This window comes from Malaclemys terrapin, chromosome 5 (genome assembly GCF_027887155.1).
Source record: "Malaclemys terrapin pileata isolate rMalTer1 chromosome 5, rMalTer1.hap1, whole genome shotgun sequence".
NCBI lineage: Eukaryota > Metazoa > Chordata > Testudines > Emydidae > Malaclemys > Malaclemys terrapin.
Genome location: NC_071509.1, coordinates 127,454,443 through 127,476,912, shown reverse-complemented (window position 1 = coordinate 127,476,912; position 22,470 = coordinate 127,454,443). Strand labels below are relative to the sequence as shown.

General features: G+C 42.8%; 1 protein-coding gene across 1 annotated transcript; it reads left to right on the top strand.

Moving 5' to 3' along the window:
• Window positions 1-268: 268 nt before the first annotated feature.
• ENOPH1 (enolase-phosphatase 1) lies at window positions 269-21,545 on the top strand. The gene is made up of 6 exons (XM_054030026.1): window positions 269-487; window positions 11,209-11,310; window positions 13,230-13,432; window positions 18,080-18,212; window positions 18,921-19,044; window positions 21,360-21,545. The coding sequence occupies exons 1-6, from the start codon at window positions 404-406 to the stop codon at window positions 21,497-21,499; spliced, it is 786 nt and encodes a 261-aa protein (XP_053886001.1). The 5' UTR covers window positions 269-403; the 3' UTR covers window positions 21,500-21,545.
• The last annotated feature ends 925 nt before the right edge of the window (window positions 21,546-22,470 follow it).

Below are 22,470 nucleotides of genomic sequence, written 5' to 3'. Positions count from 1 at the left end.
CCACATACTGTCCCTTTCTCGAAGCTGTTAGCCTCTCCTGCCTCCTTTTTTACTGCACGCTACAGATCATGCCTAGGACATGCGTTAGGCAGCTTCCTGCACTGCACCCCACACACATGCCCCCCCTTCCTCTCTTCGTCGCCGCCGCCCTGCAGGCGCATTATGACGGCCAAGCCCCGCCCTTCTTTTCTCACCTGCCAATCAGACGGCAGTCAGCCCCTGGATTGGCGCAGCAGCGCCCCCTTCCACCCACGTGGTGCGCTTCCCTCCTCCGCTGCCCGGGCTGCGCGCAGGTTCCGCTCGCGGCGCGCGCTCTCTCGCCCCTCCCCGCCTGCAGAGCCGTGCCGCAGGGTGTCCGGCCGGGGGCGCGCGGCGCTGCCAGGGACCTGGCCCGCGGGTGGCAATGGTGGTGTTCGCGGTGCCTGCAGAAGTCGCTGTGATCCTGCTGGATATCGAAGGCACCACCACACCTATTACCTATGTCAAGGTGAGCGCTCGCTGCACGGGGGGGGCAGGCACCTTGGTGAGGAGCCTGGGCTGCACTCAGCGGGCAGAATAGCCCTCCGGCCGGGCGGGTTTCTACAGGGCCGTGCTGGCTGCTGGACTCAGGGAGGTGGGGTCTGCTGCGTGGGGGAGGTGATGGGCGTGAGGCTGGCTCGCGGCACTGTAGCATGTGCGGGGTCTGTCTAAACTGTTCATTTGTTTTGCAACTCCACTAAACGTTGCACTGAAACAATTCTGTATCACTGCCACATCTACCCCCATTAAATGTAAATCTAGACACATTTAGAGAGACCACTAAATCTAGTCCAGCCCTTGATTCTCACAGCACACCTACGTTTTAGGAATAACATCTTAATAGACTTTGACCATCCAGCCACGGTTCTGCACCCTGCTACATAAATGCAATTTGTCAAATGTGAGTGGATTACTTTTACTAGAATGCTAGCCTGCCACATCCAGTATTCAAGAAACCAGGTCATTTGTATATGCCTTAGGCCCAGTCTTGTTTGCTAAGCTCTACTGTGGCTTAGTGCACAGAACAAGAATAGTGAATTGAAAATAGGTTAGTGGTTTGGGGGTGACTAGTATGGAATTCCTACACAGCTGGTGGACATGTACTTTAGTTTATTTGATTGAGTTTTTAATATAAATTTTTGGATGTAGCATTAACCATAGGTCACTTTAAGAACCTTAAAAAGAAGAACAGGAGTACTCGTGGCACCTTAGAGACTAACAAATTTATTAGAGCATAAACTTTCGTGGACTACAGCCCACATCTTCGGATGCATACGTAGTCCACGAAAGCTTATGCTCTAATAAATTTGTTAGTCTCTAAGGTGCCACGAGTACTCCTGTTCTTCTTTTTGCGGATACGGCTGCTACTCTGAAACCTTTAAGAACCTTGGCACTTTGGATCACAGTTCTAGTTCAAAGGTTATTATGCATGCTGCTCTGTCAAACTCTATCAGGCTAGTGCTCAGAACATAGATGTCTGCAAAAGAAATTAATTAAAAATGAAACAACGCTACTCACTATACAAGCCCAGATTTTTTTCCTTGTTATTTTGACTGCTGCTGGCATGCATTGACAACACAGGTGATCAGAATTCTGATTCTAGAGCTTAACTTGCCAGCAAATCAGGACCTTATGAATGACATGAAGACAACAGTTTAGTTTTTCATTACTGTTCCAAAACAGATAAATAAAATGTACACCATTGTAAATGCAAAACAACTTCAGACAAGTTAAAAATCCACCTTCTTATTCAGCAAAAGAAGGGCAGCCCTTGCTTATTAGAGGGGGTTTTAATATACCTGTATGCTGGTTTCAGTCAATCAAAATATTGAGTGGTTCCTTTTTTTGTCCCAGGGGTGCTTGTCTCTGGTGTTTGTGAAGCTGGCCCTTCATTATCAATCATAACATAAAATACTCATTTTTTAAAGAAAACAAAATCAAGTTTCACCAGTCTTCTGACTGATTACCCCATCCCCACCTTTCACCCACTGGCTTTCATGTAGAGTCACTCTTCTAAGATAATATAGGTTTATATGTTGGTATCTTTGTTTTTACCATATACAACATTTTTCTTCTCTGTAATTATGATTTTGGTAGATCGCTGATATACCAGGTCAAAACCTTGGGTCTTTAAAAGGAAACTAACTTTCTAAATCTTGCTTGTGTGGACTGTAGGTAGCAGCTTAGTCTTTATTAGGCCTTGTCTATACTTATAAATTTTGCTGTCGTAGTTACGTTGGTTGTGGTAATGGGTGTAAGTGTTCCTTACAGCACATGTATGCTGTCAAAAGTAAACCCTCCTACTGGAGATGCAGATACACTAGCAAAAGGCCTTTTTGGCTGTCATAACTACATCTGCACAAGGATGGTTTTGCTGGTATAGTTTTCAAAAGCTATTTTAACCACATTATGTTTTCTCTTCATCAGGGCAAGAGTATTCCAAGAGAAACATTTAAAAATGTATTTCTGATCATGTTGACGGTTGGTTTGTTTCTCTCTGTGAGTGGTGGTGTAGGACAGGGTTCGAATTGCATAGACCAGTGGGCCATGCCTTTCCTTACAAGAAGGTGCAAAAGACTAACCACAGGGGAGTGGATGGACCTTCAAGTAGTTCTCACGTTTCAGCTTTCATTAATAAAAACAAACAAACACACACCCTCAGATGCTCTCCGAATGTGATGTCCATGTGAATTTGTAGAGAGCCAGTAGCTGAGGTGTGAACTGCCTATTCATTTCAGTAAGTGCCAATTCAAATGCCAACAATATAATTATGCAGTGGCATAGGGAGCTGATGATCTATAAATTAAGATGCATAGGCATTTAACAAACACATGGAGGGCCCAAATTACTTCTTTTCCCTAAGGGGGCTCAGCTTTCAAAAATTTGGTAAATGTTGATTAGGCCCTACAACCAAATAATAATAATAGAATATCAAGGTTGGAAGGGACCTCAGGAGATCATCTAGTCCAACCCCCTGCTCAAAGCAGGACCAGTCCCCAGAGAGGTTTTTTTTTGTTTTTGCAAAAAGAACAGGAGTACTTGTGGCACCTTAGAGACTAACAAATTTATTAGAGCATAAGCTTTCGTGGACTACAGCCCACTTCTAAACCTGTTTTTTGTTTTTGTTTTTTTTTAAACCCTAGTTCCATCATTGGTTCCCTCAGGGATTGAGCTCACAACCCTGAGTGTAGCAGGCTAATGCTCAAACCACTGAGCTATCCCTCTCCCTAATAGAATATGAGATCTCCCATGTTTAGTTTGCCAGTTTTAAATCCCATCCAGGCTAGCAGGAACCTGAAAATGACTTTTAAGCTGACTTGTATGAACTGAGTTAGTGGTCTCTCTTCACTTTTTACCAGACAAGCGTCCACACGATAATTGAAAAAAGCCCTCTCGCTCTTGTTCAAACTTTGTTATTTTAAGACCACTCATGAATAGGGCCTGTGGAAAATAATTGCAGATTCAAAGATTTGGGATACTGTTTTGGTTATCTACCTTCACCTAACAGATTTACGGTCACACTCAAATATAAATAGTTTAACTATTGAAATATCTTAGTCACTTCTTAACATGTTACTCTTATAATTTCTTAACAATTGATTAACAGGTGAGTAGGTTGCTTAAGTTATAACCATCTAGAATGTATTTTGGTGATGTGTTAGTTACCATCAATAATATCCGAAGAAGTGAGGTTTTTACTCACAAAAGCTTATGCCCAAATAAATCTGTTAGTCTTTAAGGTGCCACCAGACTCTTTGTTGTTTTCATCAATAATATATGCGACTCAAGTCTCCTGACATGCCTGTAACCTCCACTGGCTCATTAACCATTTATGAATCAAACCTTAATATACAGTAGGACCAGTTTTTCTATAGTTTTCAATGAAAACTCAACATGCTGGAAAGTTTCCAAATATTTTAAACAACTTATTTTATTCTGTCTTTCACTTTTTGTTATTTTTTAGTATCTCTTCAGTAGGTCCCATATTGCACCTAACTATTTCCTGCCAAGATTGGCTGTATTTTGTTACAATTTGAGCTGCACAGAAGTTACCCAGACTTTACTCTTTTCAGCTCCTCTCACCAGTCAGCAACTCCTAACCCGGCGTATGTAACTTGTTTGTTTGGGCCTTCGTCCTCCAGCTCTCTGGGCCATCCTCCTCCAGCAGCACATCACGCAATGCACCGTCTTCGTGAACATCCTGTGGAAATATCATTCCCTGCAAATGGGATAGCTGCCCAAGTTTTCCAAGAATGCACCAATGCAAACATAGTTGGGCCATGTAGTGGGTGTGGAGATGCACATTTGGTCAACAATGGGTTGTGCTCTCTGGCTGCCACTTGGTTTTTATAGACAGGTCAGATAAATGTCACAAATTGGCTATAGAAATACAGCTGTAGTCTGCATGGGCACTTACATGCTGAAGAATTGTAGGCCTGAGCCCTTATGTTAGGAATTACTATTGAGCTCAGTGGCAGTTTTGCTTGGGAAGGAGTACAAAAATTTGCCCCTCGGTGTCGTATGTCTCACAAACGCTGAACAAGAGGCGTTACTTTAGGACCCACTGACACTACAAATACAGCCATGTTTGTTTTATAACTGATTTGACACTCATCTGACCTGGTTACAAACCACAAATGCTGTTGAGTTGTGTTCACACAACAGCGTTTTTCTTAACACAACCATTTTTGTGCATCCACACCATAGGTGCTGGAACTGGGGGTGTGGAAGCAGCCCCTGGCTTGAAGTGGATTCCATTATATACAGGGTTCACAGTTTGGCTCAATGGCCCTCAGCACCACCACTATAAAAAGTGTTTCAGCACCCCTGGTCCACACCTAATTGTGTTTGTATCAGTGCATTTTCGGAAAAATCAGAGCACTATCCCAGAATACCTCAGCAAGTGCCCAAAAGATATGCACACAGAGCAGCACCATCCTCACATTGATCAATGCACTCTGGGAGTCCTACTGCACGGAGAGCTAGGGAGAAAGAGGGCCAGACAAACATTTTATACGGATACAGTTAGGGTTACCTGCCAGCTAAGCAAAATTATTATAACTGGTTACAGGAAGACAGTTCATTCCAGCTTAAGCCATTGACAAGGGTGAAATATGGTTAGCTGCCCTTGTTACTTGAGCCTGGTCTACACTTCAGAGTTTTGCCTGCGCAGCTATGTCTGTTTGGGAGTGGGAAGGAAATAAATAAATCACACTTAACTGACATAACTGCTGGCAAAAGCTCCAGTGCAGACTCGGGGCATATCTACACTATAGACTTAAGTCATTATGTTAGGTCCACTTACAGCCCCCTCAGTAATTACAGATGTCCACACTACCCTCCTTCTGTCAGTGGTGTGCATCCTCACCAGGGCTTCTCACCTCCAGTGAGGAGATCTGTGCCCAGAGTCCACTCAGCTGCTGTGCTCTACATGGACACTGTCGCCCCAACTACACCGACTTAAACCCTACGCCTCTCGTGGAGGTGGAGTTATGATGTTAGTGTAGTAGGGCGCTTACATCTGCGGGAGCAAGGCTGTTGTGTAGATACGAACATAGTTCTCTTTTGCAAGTATATGCTGCATCTCTATTAGGAAGGTTTGCCTGTATAGTTATACTGGCAAACCCTTTCAAGTGTAGACAAGGCTATAGTATGTACTACATGAAGCGTGGACACAATCTGTATCTACAGTTAACCAGGTTACTAACAGGTTACAAACCCAGGGGCGATCTGTTGCACCGGCAGGGTGAAGGTAATCATACTGATTTCCTGAAGAATAGAATAGTGGAATCTTTTACAGAAATTGCTTCCTGAAAGGTAATTTTCATTGAATGAAACAAGAATTGCCCCCAACAAAGTTGCTGCCTTCTAGATTCAAGAAATGATATAGTGGGATCACTCTCAAGAAGCATAAACCCATTTCTTCATCCTGCCACTCATTCTTCTAGTTCTCCAATTTTCCAAATGCATGTATCGTATCTTTGGCCTTAGCTTATCAAATTTGCCAGTACTACTTTTAAATGGTTTATTTTCTTGGCTACTGCTTGTATTTTTAAATCAAATAAATCTGCCACATGAAGTACACTTTGGCTCTAATAAAGCTTCCTTTAATAGCTTTATTATGTTAATTATTGCAATATGGCACACACTGCTCATTTTCCTCAAAGAAGCTTCTAAGCTGCATCTTTTTGCAACTTTAAGAATGGTTGCCACTACTCACTCAATTCCATTCCCTTCCACTTCACTGATTAATTCATAGCTGGCCACTATAAACAGCTGCAAGAAGATTTTTTTCCTGGTTTCAATTGGATTCTCCAAAGAGGATTTTATTATAGAGTATAAATGGCTTACTCCTTAGATATGTCCCATCATAGACTTCCCAATCGTTTATTTGCAATCTTCTTAGAGAATATTCAGATTCGTGTTGTGCTGTAATTTCGGCAGATGATATAATTAAATCTGGTTCTGCTTCCATCACTTAATTCACCGAACTCTACTAATCTACAGAGAGTTTTCTAATAATCTCCCATATTAGAATCCCATTAGTAAGGAGCTGAGCATTTCAGCATGCTTTAGGGATTTAGGATTTTTGCATATCCTAGGGCAGGGTTGTCAGACTCATCCTCTGCATAGGGCTGACTTCAAATTTTAAATTCTGGTTCATGGGGCATGGTATGAATTTGGGGTTCTGCACTATCCTCCACCCACAGCTGAACTTTCATTGATGTTATGGGAGGTTTGTATAAAGATCAAGGGTAGAATTTGCTCTTTATACAATAACTAAGCCTCTAATTTTAGTGTTTTGTTTCTACTTTTGTTGTGCCATTCGATATCCGCCATTCAATAGGAAGATAGTCTCAATTTTAGGATCACTGCTAGTTTTGAGTTCTTTTTCTCTACCCTCCAAGTCTATTCTCTCACTCTTTATATTCCCTTCGCTGCAACAACTAACCCTAGTTCCCAACCCCTTGAGCATCCTCCCATCCTCTAGAATGATCAGCAATGAATCAATGCTAGCATTCACATGTTGTCACTGGGCTTAAGGTAGCACCCCAGTTAGATGAATGGGGTGTGGGAGATCAGATCTATAATTTTGAAGACTAACAGATTTATTTGGGCATAAGCTTTCGTGAGTAAAAACCTCACTTCTTCGGATGCATCCGAAGAAGTGAGGTTTTTACTCACGAAAGCTTATGTCCAAATAAATCTGTTAGTCTTTAAGGTGCCACCAGACTCCTTGTTGTTTTTGTAGATACAGACTAACACGGCTACCCCGTGATACATATCTATCATTGTTTCAGGCATGCTGCAGAATCAGGAAGACAAAACTGCAATGGTCAATTTCTGTTTATATTTGAAAACCTCTCTTTGCAATCACAAGGGCTAGACACTTTTTTTTTTTTTAAATGACAGTTGAGATTTTGCATCATACAAATGTTGTCATGGGGGATGCATAAATACATCAAGCCAGCTGCATTTTTGACCCATCTGTCACAATGGATACTTTTTATCCTGTTTTCCCTGTTTAATTTAAGTGGACATCAATTTGAAATCTAGTCACTTTCTAAAAAAAAGAGATAAGTAGCTTCAGATATTACTCCTCACCAGATTCCCTTGCAAATTTTTGTAGTTTATAGTATTTCTCTCCCCCTTACTGCATGGAAAAAAAAAACACAACAGGGGAAATTGACTAGACAAAAGTTTTGTCCATTACAAAGTACTTTCAAGGGCACAGAGTAATCAAACTGAAGTTATCTTCTTTACTCTTTTTAGTTGTAGTAATCTTATAACAATAGTAGATAAAACAAATCAGACAAGCATTTTTTTAATTGATAGGTTTTTTGTTTGGTTCTTAATTAAAACTTGAAAAGCTTCTTACTCACCTGGCTGTAAAGAGAATCTTCAGAGTTTAATCCGATCCAATGTAGTCTAGATCAGTGGTTATCAACCTTTCCGAACTATTGTACCCCTTTCAAGAGTCTGATTTGTCTTGTGTACCCCAAGTTTCAGCTCACTTAACTTACAAAATCAACATAAAAATACAGATGTGTCACAGCACGCTATTGCTGAAAAATTGCTTACTTTCTCTATTTTACCATGTAATTATAAAATAAAATCAATTGGAATATAAAAAAATATTATACTTACACTTCAGTGTATAGTATACAGAGCAGGATAAACATGACATTGTCTGTATGCAATTTTAATTTGTTCTGACTTCGCTATTGCTTTTTATGTAGCCTGTTGTAAAACTAGGCAAATATCTAGATGAGTGAGGTCTTCCAGGGAGTACATAAAGAGTACCCCCAAGTTGGTTGAGAACCACGGGTCTAGATACTGTCCGACTGAAACAGTTGCACCAAGAAATTAAGTCAACACTGACGACTAGTGATAATTGTTTGAACAACATTGAAGGGGACATGAACAGGAGGAAAAATAATGGGTTTGGGCCCTCTTCTTCTGCTTTGATACATAAAGACCTGAAACATTTAGTTAAAAAATAAACTTTTTGAATAGTATTTCTGTACAACCACAAAAGACTCTCAATAGTGATTGGAGAATTACGGACATAACTTGAGCCTGAAAGCAGAGCAATGGAGATGGGCAGTTGTTCTTTAGTCACGCCGTTTAAAACTCTTCAGTGCCGTTATAATTCCAATGACTACAAAGCACTTTAGAGAGAGAGTTACTTTAAAGATACAACACCCTCCCCAGTCACAAAAAACATCCCTGGCATACTTATCTCTCCTCAGTCTTCACCCTGAGGTCTTCTAGCAAAATCAGGGCAGACCAGACTAGACTTGACATTCCTGACTTTTCCAAGGTAAAAACAAGCAGAAAAACCCACTTTCAGGCGCTCGTCACGAGGAAGGGAAAAGGGGCAAAACCTTACTTTAAATTTATTTTTCTGCATGTCACCTTTAACAACTTCACTGCTGATCATTGTATCAGCAGTTTATTCAGCTAGTGTGCTTTTCTATTGTATTTGGCTCTTCTGTTCATTAAATGAACATTAACACAGGAATAAGGTTGAAGCGCTAACTGTGCGATGTTGTGTTCAGTATGTTTCTCTCCTCCCATCTCTGTGCAAATTGGCCAGAGGTCCTGGTTGGTCAGGACCGTGCTGATTCTCTGGAGATGCTATAAGGTCTTGGCAGACTATATGGAAACACACATTGTGCCTTGGTTGTAACCCAATCAGTGCACTTATACAGGGCCCCTGACCACTGGGTGTGGGGGGGAAGAAGCCATACACACACCCAAACCTGCCTGGGAAGGGTGGAGGGTCCCCCTGTGGGCTGTGGTGAGAGCCAAAAGGCTGGAGCAGAGAGCTGGGCCAGCTCCACAGGACAGGAGCCGCCGCAGGGTGAGTGGAGAGCGGGCTCACACTCCAAACCCAGGGATGCAACCACCCCTCCACCGGGAGCAGAGAAAGGGGGGCGGGGGGAGGGAACCCAAATGCTATAGTGCACTGCACAGGGTCCCAAAATTCTTTAATCCATCATGGTACCTGGGTGTCTCAGAGCCGCAGGTTTTTTGTTTGACACAAACATCACATAACTGAGATGTCACTTTCACCAGAACAAAGTACAGTAAGTGTCCAGCTGTGAGAGATTGTGTGTTTAGATTATAATCTGACAGGGCGGGCACTGTTTTTGTTGTATGGTTGTGCAGTGCCTAGCACAATGGGAATGAAACCTCTAGATCTTACGCTACGGCAATACAAATAATAGTCTTAATGGTTTATTTGAGGTGTAATTGGTAGCATGACACAGAAGAATGGTGGCAGTTAGCAAGGTCTTTTCTTTAAAAGTTAATGTTTGTAATAGGAAAGTGAAATAACTTAAACAGGGATAAACTTCCCAGCTCCATCCAAGGACATTCTCTCCTCATCCCCATAGTCCTGACTGGGGTCTGTTGGTGCTACTGTAATACACGTGATTAGTGATGAGAAGGCTCACTTGTGTTTCTGTTCACCCTTAAGATCCCATATCATGGCTACAGTTCTCCTCTCACATTTTTTTTAATCTTGCTTTATTTCACTTAGAATTCGAAATACTGTCCAGTAGAGCTCAATTGAAAGCCTAAATATATGGTGATGTAAGACTTCCTTAAAAGACCAGTTTAAAAATACGTATAATTCTCTAGCTCAAATCACAAGTCAAATTTCATTTCTAGAATGACCTAAGAACAAGGGCCCCCTTTAAAATAGAAAAATAAATTCTTATAACTTGTTAGTTCTGAGCGTATGAGCAGTCAGCCTTGAACTCCTGTGCTTAGGAGTTGAAAGTCCTGTCGTGTTATTTGAAAGAACTTCTTTGGACATGCACTAAGATGTCAAATATGACACATCTTTTCACTTTCAGAATAGCTTGTCCATTATTAGTGTAGCTGTACTTTAACTGGTCCCTCTGCAATATTAAGTGATTGCGGCTACATAAGCACCTGTTTGGTAAATCTATATTCACGAGCTTGCTCAAGGAGGCACCATCAATTTGAAAGGAAAAAAAAAAAAAAAAGAAATTTGTGCCAGAAAGGTTTGTGCCCATTAGTACTAGTGTTACATGCAACACCTGAGATCACTACAAGAGAAAAAGATCAGCGAGGGGAAAAAAAAAAAAAAAAAAAGTTACACATCTTTTCAGTTCACTTCCTTTGTGCATTGACAGAACAGCTTGATTCTCTATTCCCTTGTACTATCAGCTATCCCATGGTGAAAAGATCCTTCTAAACATCAGCAAGAGATCAGAAAAAACATCGCTTTTTTACACTTTATTTTTAATTTTAGGACATATTGTTGGAAAGCAGCTCTATCAGAAATTGGACCAACTTCTCTTTTTGAAGTCTTTTCATTGTTACTAATACAAGACTATCCATGTACATAATGCTTTCACTTGGTTTTCAGTAACCCATCTACTTGTAAGCACTTACTCGGATCACCTTGAGCCACACAGCACTTTGTGGTTCTGTTGGGTTCCTCTGTGCCATTTGGGTTGGGGTTTGTTTTAGTCATCGTTAACAATAGTTACTGAGCATTTCTATCCATTTCAGAGAGTTTTAACTGGTCACTAATGCCTACGGTACACAAAGTGACGAATTTTTTAAAGCAGATGTGCAGTATCCTTGTAAGGGAAACTTACGTGACTGTAAGAGCACAAGTTTAAATGAGTCCTGTGTTTTTGTTACCAGGACACACTATTTCCGTACATCAAAGATAATGTTAAAGAGTACCTACGTGCGCACTGGGAAGAGGAGGAGTGCCAGCAGGACATCAGCCTTTTGAGGAAACAGGTGAGTGACTGGAACCATGTTATGTCTTGCAAGGGTTTACTGCCTGTCAAGGACTTCAGGTCACTCAGAGCTGTGGCTGTTTTTACTAAATCGCATCATATATTTGTGAAGTAGGAGGAAGAGTTATCACTTGACTTTGAGGAGCACTTTCCTTCTTTCTGAGCTTATTTGTTTTTGAACTTACAGAGTGTGTCTGTCCCTCAGACATTCCATGGATGTATTTACCTGAAGGACACGTCTGCTGACTGATGCCAGCCATAAATAGATTCAAATCCCCACTTCCAGGGTACAGTAATGTGAACACAAACTAAACACACATTTTCCATCCCCATTCCTTAAAATGCCACACTGGCTCTGTTGGGCCAACACAGGAGTAAGGTCCAGAGCCTAGAGTCATCCACTGAGAGTCAGGGGAGCTCACATAGTACTGTGATGGGTACAGTATAAAAACCTACCTAGGTAGAACTACCTGCCTCAGGCTCCCAGATGTTTAAATTCAGGGGCTGTTAGCTGATCTCTGTCACAACAGTTCACTAGTAGAGATGCAGTCTTCACCTCTGAAATTAAGCTGTACTGGAGCAGAACAGGAAGGCCAGCACAATTCTAATCAGAGGCTGGGTGCTGTGAATCTGTTCTCGCTGAGAACGTTCTTTCTGAAAGCTCTTTGTGGAGATCTGGCTGTATATTTAGCACCTGATCTAAGCAGAATAAGTCCTTAAATTTATCTGAAGGGTGCTGGGCACGCTGGCTCTGATCCAGTAAAATTTAAGTACAGGAGTAGTCCCATGATGGAACTTCTCTTGTGCTAAAAGTTAAGCATGCGTTTAAGTGCTTTGCTGAATGGCGACCAGAGTGCTCAGCACTTAGGGCTCGATCCTGTGACCTTCTGTTCGTAGCTGGTTATGATGATAGTCAGAAAACCTACCTCTATATCTAATCTCACAGAGGAAATCAGTAACAGATCTGACCCCAGGAGTTCCTGGCTCCTGGTCCTGTGGTTTGACCACTGGACAAGACTTCTTTCTCAAATAGGATACAGGGAGTACATAAATAGAATGATATTAACATCTGTTTGTCCAGGGCCAACTTTAGTTTATTTATTTATTTATTTTAATGGTAGTGGTTAAATGTAGAATCTGAATGTATTCCCCACTACCCTGTAACTATTTTAAAATCTAGTTTGAGGCTTTATCTATGAAACTTCTATTCAAATATACACAGTCTTTATGCCATATTTTATGCATTCCTTTTTTTATTAAATTAATCTTGGAGAGGACTATATATTTCCCACAAATCATTGTGGTAATAGTGATTTATATTTAGGATTAAAGCAGTGTTGAAAGCATTTAATGTGCTGTTCAAATGGTAAGTATTGTTCTTTTTTTGAGAACCCATGTTTTTAATAGATTCAGGAAATCTGACTTTCCATAGCTGGTTAATGTAGGATTTAGGTGAAACCATTTTATTCTAGCTCTTTATTGGTGTACATTGAAATTTGTCCAGCTGGGACAGTATCTTATAGATGGAAAAAGGCTCCATATTTAAATGCAAGACCAAGATGTTTAACTAACGTCCAAAATGGTTTTGGGTCAGTTATCAATACTTGGGGCCTTTATTTCACATTTAAAAAAATGAAGAACGTAAGATTAAATTTAAGTGTTTGAACTTAACTTATGTCCAACCTTACGTAGTAGGGTAACCAGGGTTCAAATTAGGCTAGTGCAATTTACAATTAAAGTGCATGCTTCTAGACCCCAATTCCGGTAAAATTCCCTATTCAGGAAAGCTATTAAGAACCTGTGTAAGCCCAGTTGACTTCACGTGTGTAAAATTAAGGACGTGTTCAAGTGCTGTCCTGAATAGGGAAACAGGGCCCTATTTAGCAATCTTGGGTCACCTTTTTTGTTCATAATTTCAAGGCTGAAGAGGATTCCAACTTGGATGGCGTTGTGCCTATTCCTTTAGAAACTGGAAATGGAGAAGATGAAGTGGAACAGGTCATCCAAGCTGTAGTAGACAATGTGCACTGGCAGATGTCCCTGGACAGGAAGACCACAGCATTGAAACAGCTGCAGGGTCACATGTGGAGGGCAGCCTATGCAACTGGACGCATGAAGGGAGAGTAAGTAACTCCTGGTCCTGAAAGTTTCCTTGAAGTAGATCTTTTATATTTTGCTGAGCTAAGTTTCTTGGACGTACGTTGGAGCCAAGTAGTTACATAAGGGCTGGAAGGTGACTGGTCGGAGCAGTGTAGTGCTGTATAAAAATGTAATCCGATTACTTCTTAGCTGAACAGTAAGCATGGATTACTATGGGGACTTGAGCTTAAGCACTATCATGGAACCAAATTCAGCCAGTCTCACCTTTCACCTCGAATGCACAGTGCAAAACTTATCCATGATTTGTGGTTGATTTTACTCATGGATCTAGGGAGCAATATTGTAAAATGACTTTGGGAAATTGTAAGACCCTGGGATTCAGCTTAGTTTACAGTAGTCGTCCCAATGAGTAATGGGAAAACTTGAGGGGCCAGGGAGTGTGTTCCTCCCCCCCGTATAAAATGATCACTATGTTCAGCAGGTACGTGCTTGCACATTTGAGCTCTTTGCTGTTATTGTCACCAATAAACTGATACCAAGGCAAGATGGCAAACACTAACTCACAGGCTCTATGGGAAATACAGAACCTGAGCAATAGAAACTTGAGAGACTACACATCGTGAGGAAACTGGAGCAAGCAGTTCTGCTCATGTGATTAAGAGGGCTGTCTTGTTATGTTTGCAATATATATCTCCTATTATTCAGCTGGTAAAACTGACTCTCATTCACTTAGCAAGGGAAATTGAAAGCACAAGTTTGTAATTCTCACAGTTTAGAGAACAGCCCTCCTTATTTCAAACCATTTATCCAACAGTTAGAATTCATTTTGGGACAAGGTGAATAGACAAACCTAAACAAGAAACTGGGGAGGAGTTGGGGGAAAAGCACAAAAAGTGAGATTAACTCCCATCGGTCTTTGGGACAGGTACTTTCATTCCTCTCGCTCTCTTGGATATTCATCTAGGCATCTCACAGTTGCTGAGAGTGGAATGGCAAATCGAGCTCTCCATCTCCACTGATACCTGTTGTTTTTTTACAGCAAACAGGTTGCTAAAATACTTGTGACGTTCTGCGGAGTGAGAATGACCAGTCTCCAGGTGTTTTGGGTGTTCCTTGCACAGAGAAGAGAGAAGGGAAATAGAGAGCTCAGGGGAAAGGTAGAAATCTAGAGACAAAGGAAAAGTATTGTAGTAAAAAGGAGGATGGGAAGCAGGAAGAGACAGTGCAAGTCTGTAAAAGTGTTGGGATGGTTAACAAAGGAAAAAACCCATTCAGCTGTTTATGCACTCTACAGCATACCAGACTTCGTTTTGGTACAGTCAGCTAATGAACACTTTCGTTCAGGATCATGCTGAAACCTGGCTTTTGATTGTCTGCCAAGATAAAGGCTAGGAACAACAATCCACAAAGGAGCCATTGTGGAGCAGACACTCACACCTTGCACACAGCCACCTTGTCCCCCGTTGCGTTAGCAGCTGAAGTGAAGTGCCAGTATGGGCAGGTAGCACACATACAAAACTTGTCAGTGTGCAATTGAATGCTTACGAGAATTGTCACAGGAGCGCTGAAGTAAACACCCACAGTCTGGCTCCAGTCCTTGCACCTCACTTACCACCACCCCTCCAAGGAAAAGCAGCAATAATAGAAGAATAGGACCGTGCGATAATGAACTCAGACTTGCCCATCTGTGAAGATCAAGATGCTGCCTGAAGTCCAGGAATCCCTTCTGCTTAGCAGCCAGAGCTCTCAAAACCTCGAGACTGTCGCCCAACGACAAGCGACGGAGACTGTGGGAAAACACCGTGGGTAGAGAAACAAGCCCTGATCACAGATCCTACAGACCAATCACCTAGGTTCACCATGCGGGTCACAGCGAACCACATCAAACCCTCACATGGGCAATGCAATTACCCTCTTCACAAATGGAAAATGGACAGCCTGATACACCATTGTGGAGAAAACACCCAAACCATAGGGGGAGGGATAGCTCAGTGGTTTGAGCATTGGCCTGTTAAACCCAGGTTTGTGCGTTCCATTGAGGGGGCCATTTAGGGATCTGGGACAAAAATCTGGGGATTAGTCCTGCTTTGAGCAGGGGGTTGGACTAGATGACCTCCTGAGGTCCCTTCCAACCCTGATATTCTATGAAACATCTAGTGAGCCGCTGCCCTCTAAGAGCCTTTTCTACAGGGACAGCTTGATTCATTCCACGGCACCAGAAGCTAATAGAGTGGATGACAAACTTGGACATGGACCTTTAATGGTGCTTTTCAAGTGGCCATATGAAAGAAGAGGACTTATTGTCTGAATCTTAAAATTTGTCTCTTCTTGGCAAGTAGGGGCTTGGGTCAGTTCCCTGGAATTTCCTTCCCCTCTTCCTCTAACCAGACTTGGCACATCACAGTCTGAGACACAGGAATTAAGCTTGGCAAACAAAAGCATAAGAGGGGGCAAGTTCCTATCAGAGATCTGCTCGGTTTGAATTTTTTTGGTTAACTGGTACCAAAGTTGACGTTGTTGTACTTAAATGTCTTCTAAATAACCAGCAAAGGTTTTGTATAACCCCTCAAGTCACGTGGCGTATTGAGCATACGGTAGCAAAGAACAGGGGAGGAAGAGAGAGTTACAGTATTGTTAATGTACTGTAAACAAATGTTCAGAAGGAAAGCGTATTCCTTTCAGTCAGCTCAAAATCCCCCATTTCTTCAGATGCCCAGCTCCCATTCCTGGGCCTGATATTGCCCTGTCTCGCATGCTGGGCAGTTGTTTGCACCTGTACTGTGTAACTGTCAAGTGCTGCCATTCTGACTCGGAGGCATTTTACAGCCCCACTGCACAGGTATAAACCCACTCCAAATGCAGCTGTACAGATCACTTTCCTCGCTCGTTGCTTCCACTAAAGCATACTGCTCTGTGTGTCCCTCCCCTGGTTAGTTTCCTTCACCCCATCAAAAAACACACACACACACACACACACACACACACACAACCGGTCTTCATTTTTAAGGGCCTTCCTGGCCCATCCCTGCCCTCTGTCATCTCCTATACGCTATCAAGGTGTTGACCCCACTCTGCCAGTAACACCAGTCATCTTCATCCACTTTACGTTTTTCCAACAAGCACTTCGTGCTTTCTCACTGCCCACCTTCCACACAGAACGAGCTCTCATCCACATCTGCAAAGCCACCTCATTACCCTCCTTCAAACTCTTCTGCTGCCATGCCTACAAAGAAAAACTCTGCAGTTATTGGGCAGCTGCTGGGCCGAGACCCGTGCTTATGCTGACCAGTAGAGTCTGTTACCTTTTGCTCCCCGAGTCAGTTTGTGGTCTCCATCTCTTGTCTTATACTCTGATTGCAAGCTTTCTGGGGCAGGGACCATCTTTTTATTCTGTGTTTGTACAGCACACAGCACAACGGGGCCCAAACCTCTACCTTGCTATAAATTATAATGGTGTAAGGCAGTGGAGAAAGAAGCTATTGTCAAAGTCCTAGCTGCATCATTAGTGATTTTTTTCTGTCAATCTTAAAACTCATTATTCCGTTAACAACCTAAAAATCCAATCACACAACGCTGAAAACTAACTGTTAAGTTACCCCCTTTAACAAAACCTGCACTGATTTCTCTGTTTTCTTTTACCAAACTGATACAAAGCACCTACCGATCATCAGACTAGGGAACGGATTGTAAAACGAAGCTTGGAGCTCTGCTGTGTGTTGCTCTTTGGATAAGAGCGGATGTCGAATAACACAGTTACAAAGGCGTGATACGGGGGTACCGTGTCACCTACTGGTTAGTCAGATGGGCTCCACTCTCCTGTTGCCGTGAGTTGGTGTGGCTGTGATGATGGAAACACCATTGTGGCATTTTTCAACCGTCCACAAAGCTGGAGTTTTGAGGGGGGGGAGGGGAGGGGAGGGGGTTTGGTGCTTAACTATCAATAGATCTTCTGTCATTTCATCCCTGATGTAACTTTTGTCTTCAGTGGAGTTAAGCCAGGGATGAAATTGATCCATGATTATTACTGTAAAACTAAAGAACAAGTCCCCATAAATGGAGTAGGTCTGATCTGCACTTTTCCCCCTGATTTGTTCTTTAACCCTGAACATTTCATAGGAGCTGCATCAACAGATCCTAGGGGGTTGCATTCTCATTTCATTTCCACTTTTGCCCCCCAACCTTGCCTGCTGAAAATGTTCAGAACCAGGAAACAAAGCTGCTCTTTAATGGGTGGGAATGAGAGGGGGTTGCTCCTACTAATTACTACTAGAATGGGAATGAAAAACTATTTTATGGGACAATCAGGCTTCAGACTGAGAGGTCTGTTAACTTCCTTAATCCCTCCAGACGTCAGGCTGGTGGGTGCAGAACATCTCTTTCCTTTAACATGTAATGAGCTGGAGGAGAAGCCTCAGCCAAGTGTCTGAAACAGATGTTTGTAGCTACTTGCTGTTCAGTAATCAGAATAGATTGCTCAGTCAGTCAGAGTTAAGAGTATATTATTTGTTACGGAAATAACTTCCCCAGTGGAGAAGTCCTGAGCAGCTTTTAAAACCACCACCACCAAAAAAAAAAAAAAAATCCATCCGGTAATAGAAACGGGCAGTACTAGGTTTGTCTCACACAGCTTGTCCGCAAGTTGTTAATACCTAAATTATCCTTCACTGCAGATTCTTCCAGGACGTGGTTCCAGCCATTAGGAAGTGGAGGGAAGCAGGAATGAAAGTGTATATCTATTCTTCAGGGAGCGTGGAGGCCCAGAAGCTTCTGTTTGGATACTCGACAGAAGGTGATATTCTAGAGGTAGATAAGATTATAGCCTTCTTTACAGCTTCTCCATCTGCAAAACGGGGATGGTAGCTACCTTCCCGGAGCTGGGGTGAGGATACACTGGTTCGTGCTGGCAATGTGCTAGCCATTAATATTCTTTGATGCTGTAAAAATTAGAAGTGTATGATGGGCAAAGAGAAAGTGACTTGAGCTGCAGTTTTCATGTCTGCTACAATTTCAGAGACTGCATTCTCGTGTTTGCTTTTTCAGTTGATATTGTGCACTGATATCGGCAAGAGCCTTTCCAGTGTGACAGTGTCAACACAACAGAAAGATCTCGCTTTCCCCTTCCCCCCCCCTCTTAAAAAGAAAGAGAATCCCCCCTAATTAAGCCATCTCTCCCGAAGAGCCTGGATACACTCCCTGCAAGCCAACCCTTAGGCTTTGCACAGTGCCTATCTCCACAGCTTGTAAATGGATTTTTTAAGCTATTTTTAAGGAAAGGCGCTGAGAAAACTATGCAACTAAGGGGGCCCCCCTACTCTGGAAGCTCTTTCTGTTTGTTGTATCATTGAAAATGGTGTGGATTCTCTGGCTGGCCCGTGATCAGAGCCTTGTTTGTTAAATTCCCCTCACTGTATTGGTAGGAAGAGGGGATACTGATTAGGGTTCTGTAGTTCATTCTCTGGGTTCTAGAATTAGTATCCTCCTCCAAAAGCCATGCTCTCTTCCCTCTTCCAGCTCTTCGATGGCCACTTCGATACCAAAATAGGTCACAAAGTAGAGAGCGAGAGTTACAGGAGGATTGCCTCAAGCATCGGGTGTTCAACTAACAACGTTCTCTTCCTGACGGATGTCACTCGAGGTAGGAGGTCTGGCTTTCCTGCTTTTCCCCACGTTGCAGCAGAGGTGGAATGTGCTCTCTAGCTGTACAGCGTTAAGCACTTGCCACCACCAGGGTTGGAATGTCTACACGTCCATTGCACGGCTCCTTTCTTAAACTTTCATCCCATCAGGTAGCCTCACTTGGTGTGTAGACGGTGTCAAGCCAAGGGAAATAGGGCAAGCATTTAACCTGGGGCTGGTCTACATGAACGTTTGGTTTGTGGCAAGCTGGGGTGCAAAGGGAATAGATCAAAGCAGGCTAGGGAACTTTTGGTGCGCAGCAGCAGGGTCCACGTGGACACTTACTAGGGAGTAGATTTACACCCCAGCTTGCCACAACCTAGGTGTTCAGGTAGACAAACCCGGTCTATCACCAGGAGCCTAGCACAGGTCACTAAAACTGGGTGCAAAGTAGTAAATCTGTGTCTGTGTGCAATTGACAAGTGTCTACAGGTGTACCGGCTCAGCCTAAAACTACGAATAAGGGTTACTGTATTTTATGCTGCTGTTACAAGCACCCTCTTCAGAGGACCTGATTCTCTGCTCTACACCGTAGGTAATCATTAACAGCTGTGCAAAGTGGGTGTGACCTCACCCATCATGAGGCAATAGAATAGGGATCTGCAACCTTTGGCACGCAGCCCATCAGGGAAAGCTGTTGGTGAACTGGGATGGTTTGTTTACCTGCAGCGTCCGCAGGTTCGGCCGATCGCAGCTCCCACTGGCCAGCACATCCCTCGGCCCACGCCACTTCCTGCAGCCCCCATTGGCCTGGAACGGCGATCCGCGGCCAGTGGGAGCTGCGATCCGCCGAACCTGTGGATGCTGCAGATAAACAAACCATCCCGGCCCGCCAATGGATTTCCCTGATGGGCTGCGTGCCAAAGGTTGCCGATCCATGCAGTAGAAAGTCAGGTCCAGAGAGCTTTTTTTGCTCACCTTTTTCCTTACATAAATATAGCATAGTTTCTAATGTTACACCAGCATAACCCCCCAAGTAACTTGGTTCAGAACATATCCCTTAGTATGCTTCAAAGGTAGCCCCAGATTAGGCCTCTAAGCAGTGTATTCATTATGGAACAAATGAGTATATTTGTCAGTATATCCACAGTCCTTAATAAAGAAATGGAAACTTGATACTGGAACACAAGCAGTGGAGGACAAGACAGAAATCCTAAAGGGAAACTTAATCCTAACACTAAATTGTCAGATTTTGCTCTCCCCATTTCCCAGGCATTCAGGTTCGAGTCATCAATAAACTGAACCCACACCTCATTTTTCTACCAGATTGTCACAGGCGAGAATATTATGAAGGAGTCTGGGATTAGGATGCTCTCCAGGAATTTACTTTCCTGCTGCTATGACTGAGGCCAAACTGGCCTGTGTTCTCAGCCCATTTTTCTTTAGAAACTTCCCCCCATGTGAGAACACCACTGCATTCAAATATATTGATGACATAATGTTCCCTGGCCTCCTACAGTAGCCTAGTGTTCTGCTCTTTTCACAGTAAGGCAACAGAGAATTATTAAAAAGAGAAAATCCTGGTTACCTCAAGACAGACACGGGAGGTATTTGTCTCACTTTACTCAGCACTGGGGAGGCTCAGATGGAGTAATGTTTCCAAGTCTGGGTGCCACACTTTAGGAGAGATGTGGACAAATTGGAGAGAGTCGGAGAAGAGCAACAAAAATGATAAAAGGTTTAGAAAACCTGACTTACGAGGAGAGGTTAAGAAAACTGGGCACAATTTAGTCTTGAGAGAAGTAGACTGAGGGGGGACCTGATAAGTCTTCGAATGTGTTAAGGACTGTTACAAAGAGGACTATGATCAATTGTTCTCCTTGTCCAGCAAAGGTAGGACAAAAAGTAATGGGATTAATCTGCAGCAAGGGAGGTTTAGGGGAGATATTAGGAAAACTTTCTAACTAGCAGGATAGTTAAGCTCTGGGATAGGCTTCCAAGGGAGGTTGTGGAAGCCCCATCATTGGAGGTTTTTAGGAACAGGTAGAACAAACCTATCAGAGAGGGTCTAGGTTTACTTGGTCCTGCCTCAGCCGAGGGGGTTAGATTTGGACTTTGAGCTCCCTGCTAGCGCTACACTTAAATAAAATTGCACTGCTGTATGGAGACCCAGTTTGATTCTCAACCTCCAGTCCCCTCATGCATTCTAAGATGCCTCCCAAAACTGGGGAGGCAGAGGGGTTGGAGGAGGCACATGTTGACTTGCCCACCAACGTGAAACACCAAACTAACTGCGTTAGCCTTCTTGTTTCCTAAACTCTGGTCTTTCCACAGAGGCAAATGCTGCAGAAGAAGCAGACATGCACGTGGCTGTGGTCGTGAGGCCAGGCAATGCAGGGCTAACAGACGATGAGAAGTCGTATTACAGTCTGATCACGTCTTTCAATGAACTGTTCCTGCCTTCCTCCACTTAGGAGAACTTGTGTACCTGCACAATAGACCAAACTACACCCGCTGGAATTGTCCTTGTGTAATCTTTAATTATACTGGTAATAAGAATTTTAAAAAAGATATGACAGGATCCATGACCGGCTGCAGAAATTGATTTAAGTATTTTGGAGGGGATTTTTAATGCAGTGAAATTGAGGCCTGTCAAAGTCTGTTGGAGTTGTGAGTGGTGCGAGAAGCAGTATCCGTGAAGCCGGTGTTCAACTAGCTTTCCTATCAGGGAATTTATTACTACAGGGTGACTGTTTTGCCAGCCAACCACCAGGTAATCTAGTTGTGAAAATCCATGTGACAACATTTGTCACTTAAAAACAAAATATTCTGTGAACAAAGAATTTCTCACACTCCCACAGACTTGAATCTTATAAGGAAATATGAACTTCCCCCTTCCGATAAGATCTGTAGCTCTCATGCTGGAAGTTAAATTAAGCAAAATTAATTTCTTAAGAGGTTAGGATAAGTACGTTCGGGATAGCCAAAGATAAATGTCAAATGTGGACCATGAAGTTTGGATGCTGCAGCTTAGATCTGCCACAGAGGAGGCCAAGTTAAATGTAAACCTACTTGTGATATTGGGCTATGCGCTCCAGGACCTGCTGCATGCTAAAGCCAGATTTCTATTTATTTCAGAAATGTAGCATTCTTAGCAATAAGCCCTGAAATTTTCCTTAAGCAGCCAAGAAAAGGTTTCACCAACTTGTAACTCAGCTCAGCTATTAACTAGACATTATAAAAGACAGTTCATGGCTTTGGCACTACCTACTGCATTTGATATCAATGAATGATTACAAAAATACAAACCATGTAACAGCACCACTTAACCTATGCCACTTTATACTATGTGGTAAATAAAAGTACAATTGTCGTCTGCCTAAAATTTTGGCATTTGCATTATCCCACCAGCGGCCAGCCTCCAGCATTGGTGGAAGGGTTTTCT

What these genes read in the sequence shown, in the direction of transcription:
- ENOPH1 (XM_054030026.1), top strand. Translation starts at nt 404, where the DNA reads ATGGTGGTGTTCGCGGTGCCTGCAGAAGTCGCTGTGATCCTGCTGGAT. An exon ending in TCAGCCTTTTGAGGAAACAG is followed by an intron (nt 11,311 to 13,229) that starts GTGAGTGACTGG and finishes CATAATTTCAAG; the next exon opens with GCTGAAGAGGATTCCAACTT. An exon ending in CCTGACGGATGTCACTCGAG is followed by an intron (nt 19,045 to 21,359) that starts GTAGGAGGTCTG and finishes GTCTTTCCACAG; the next exon opens with AGGCAAATGCTGCAGAAGAA.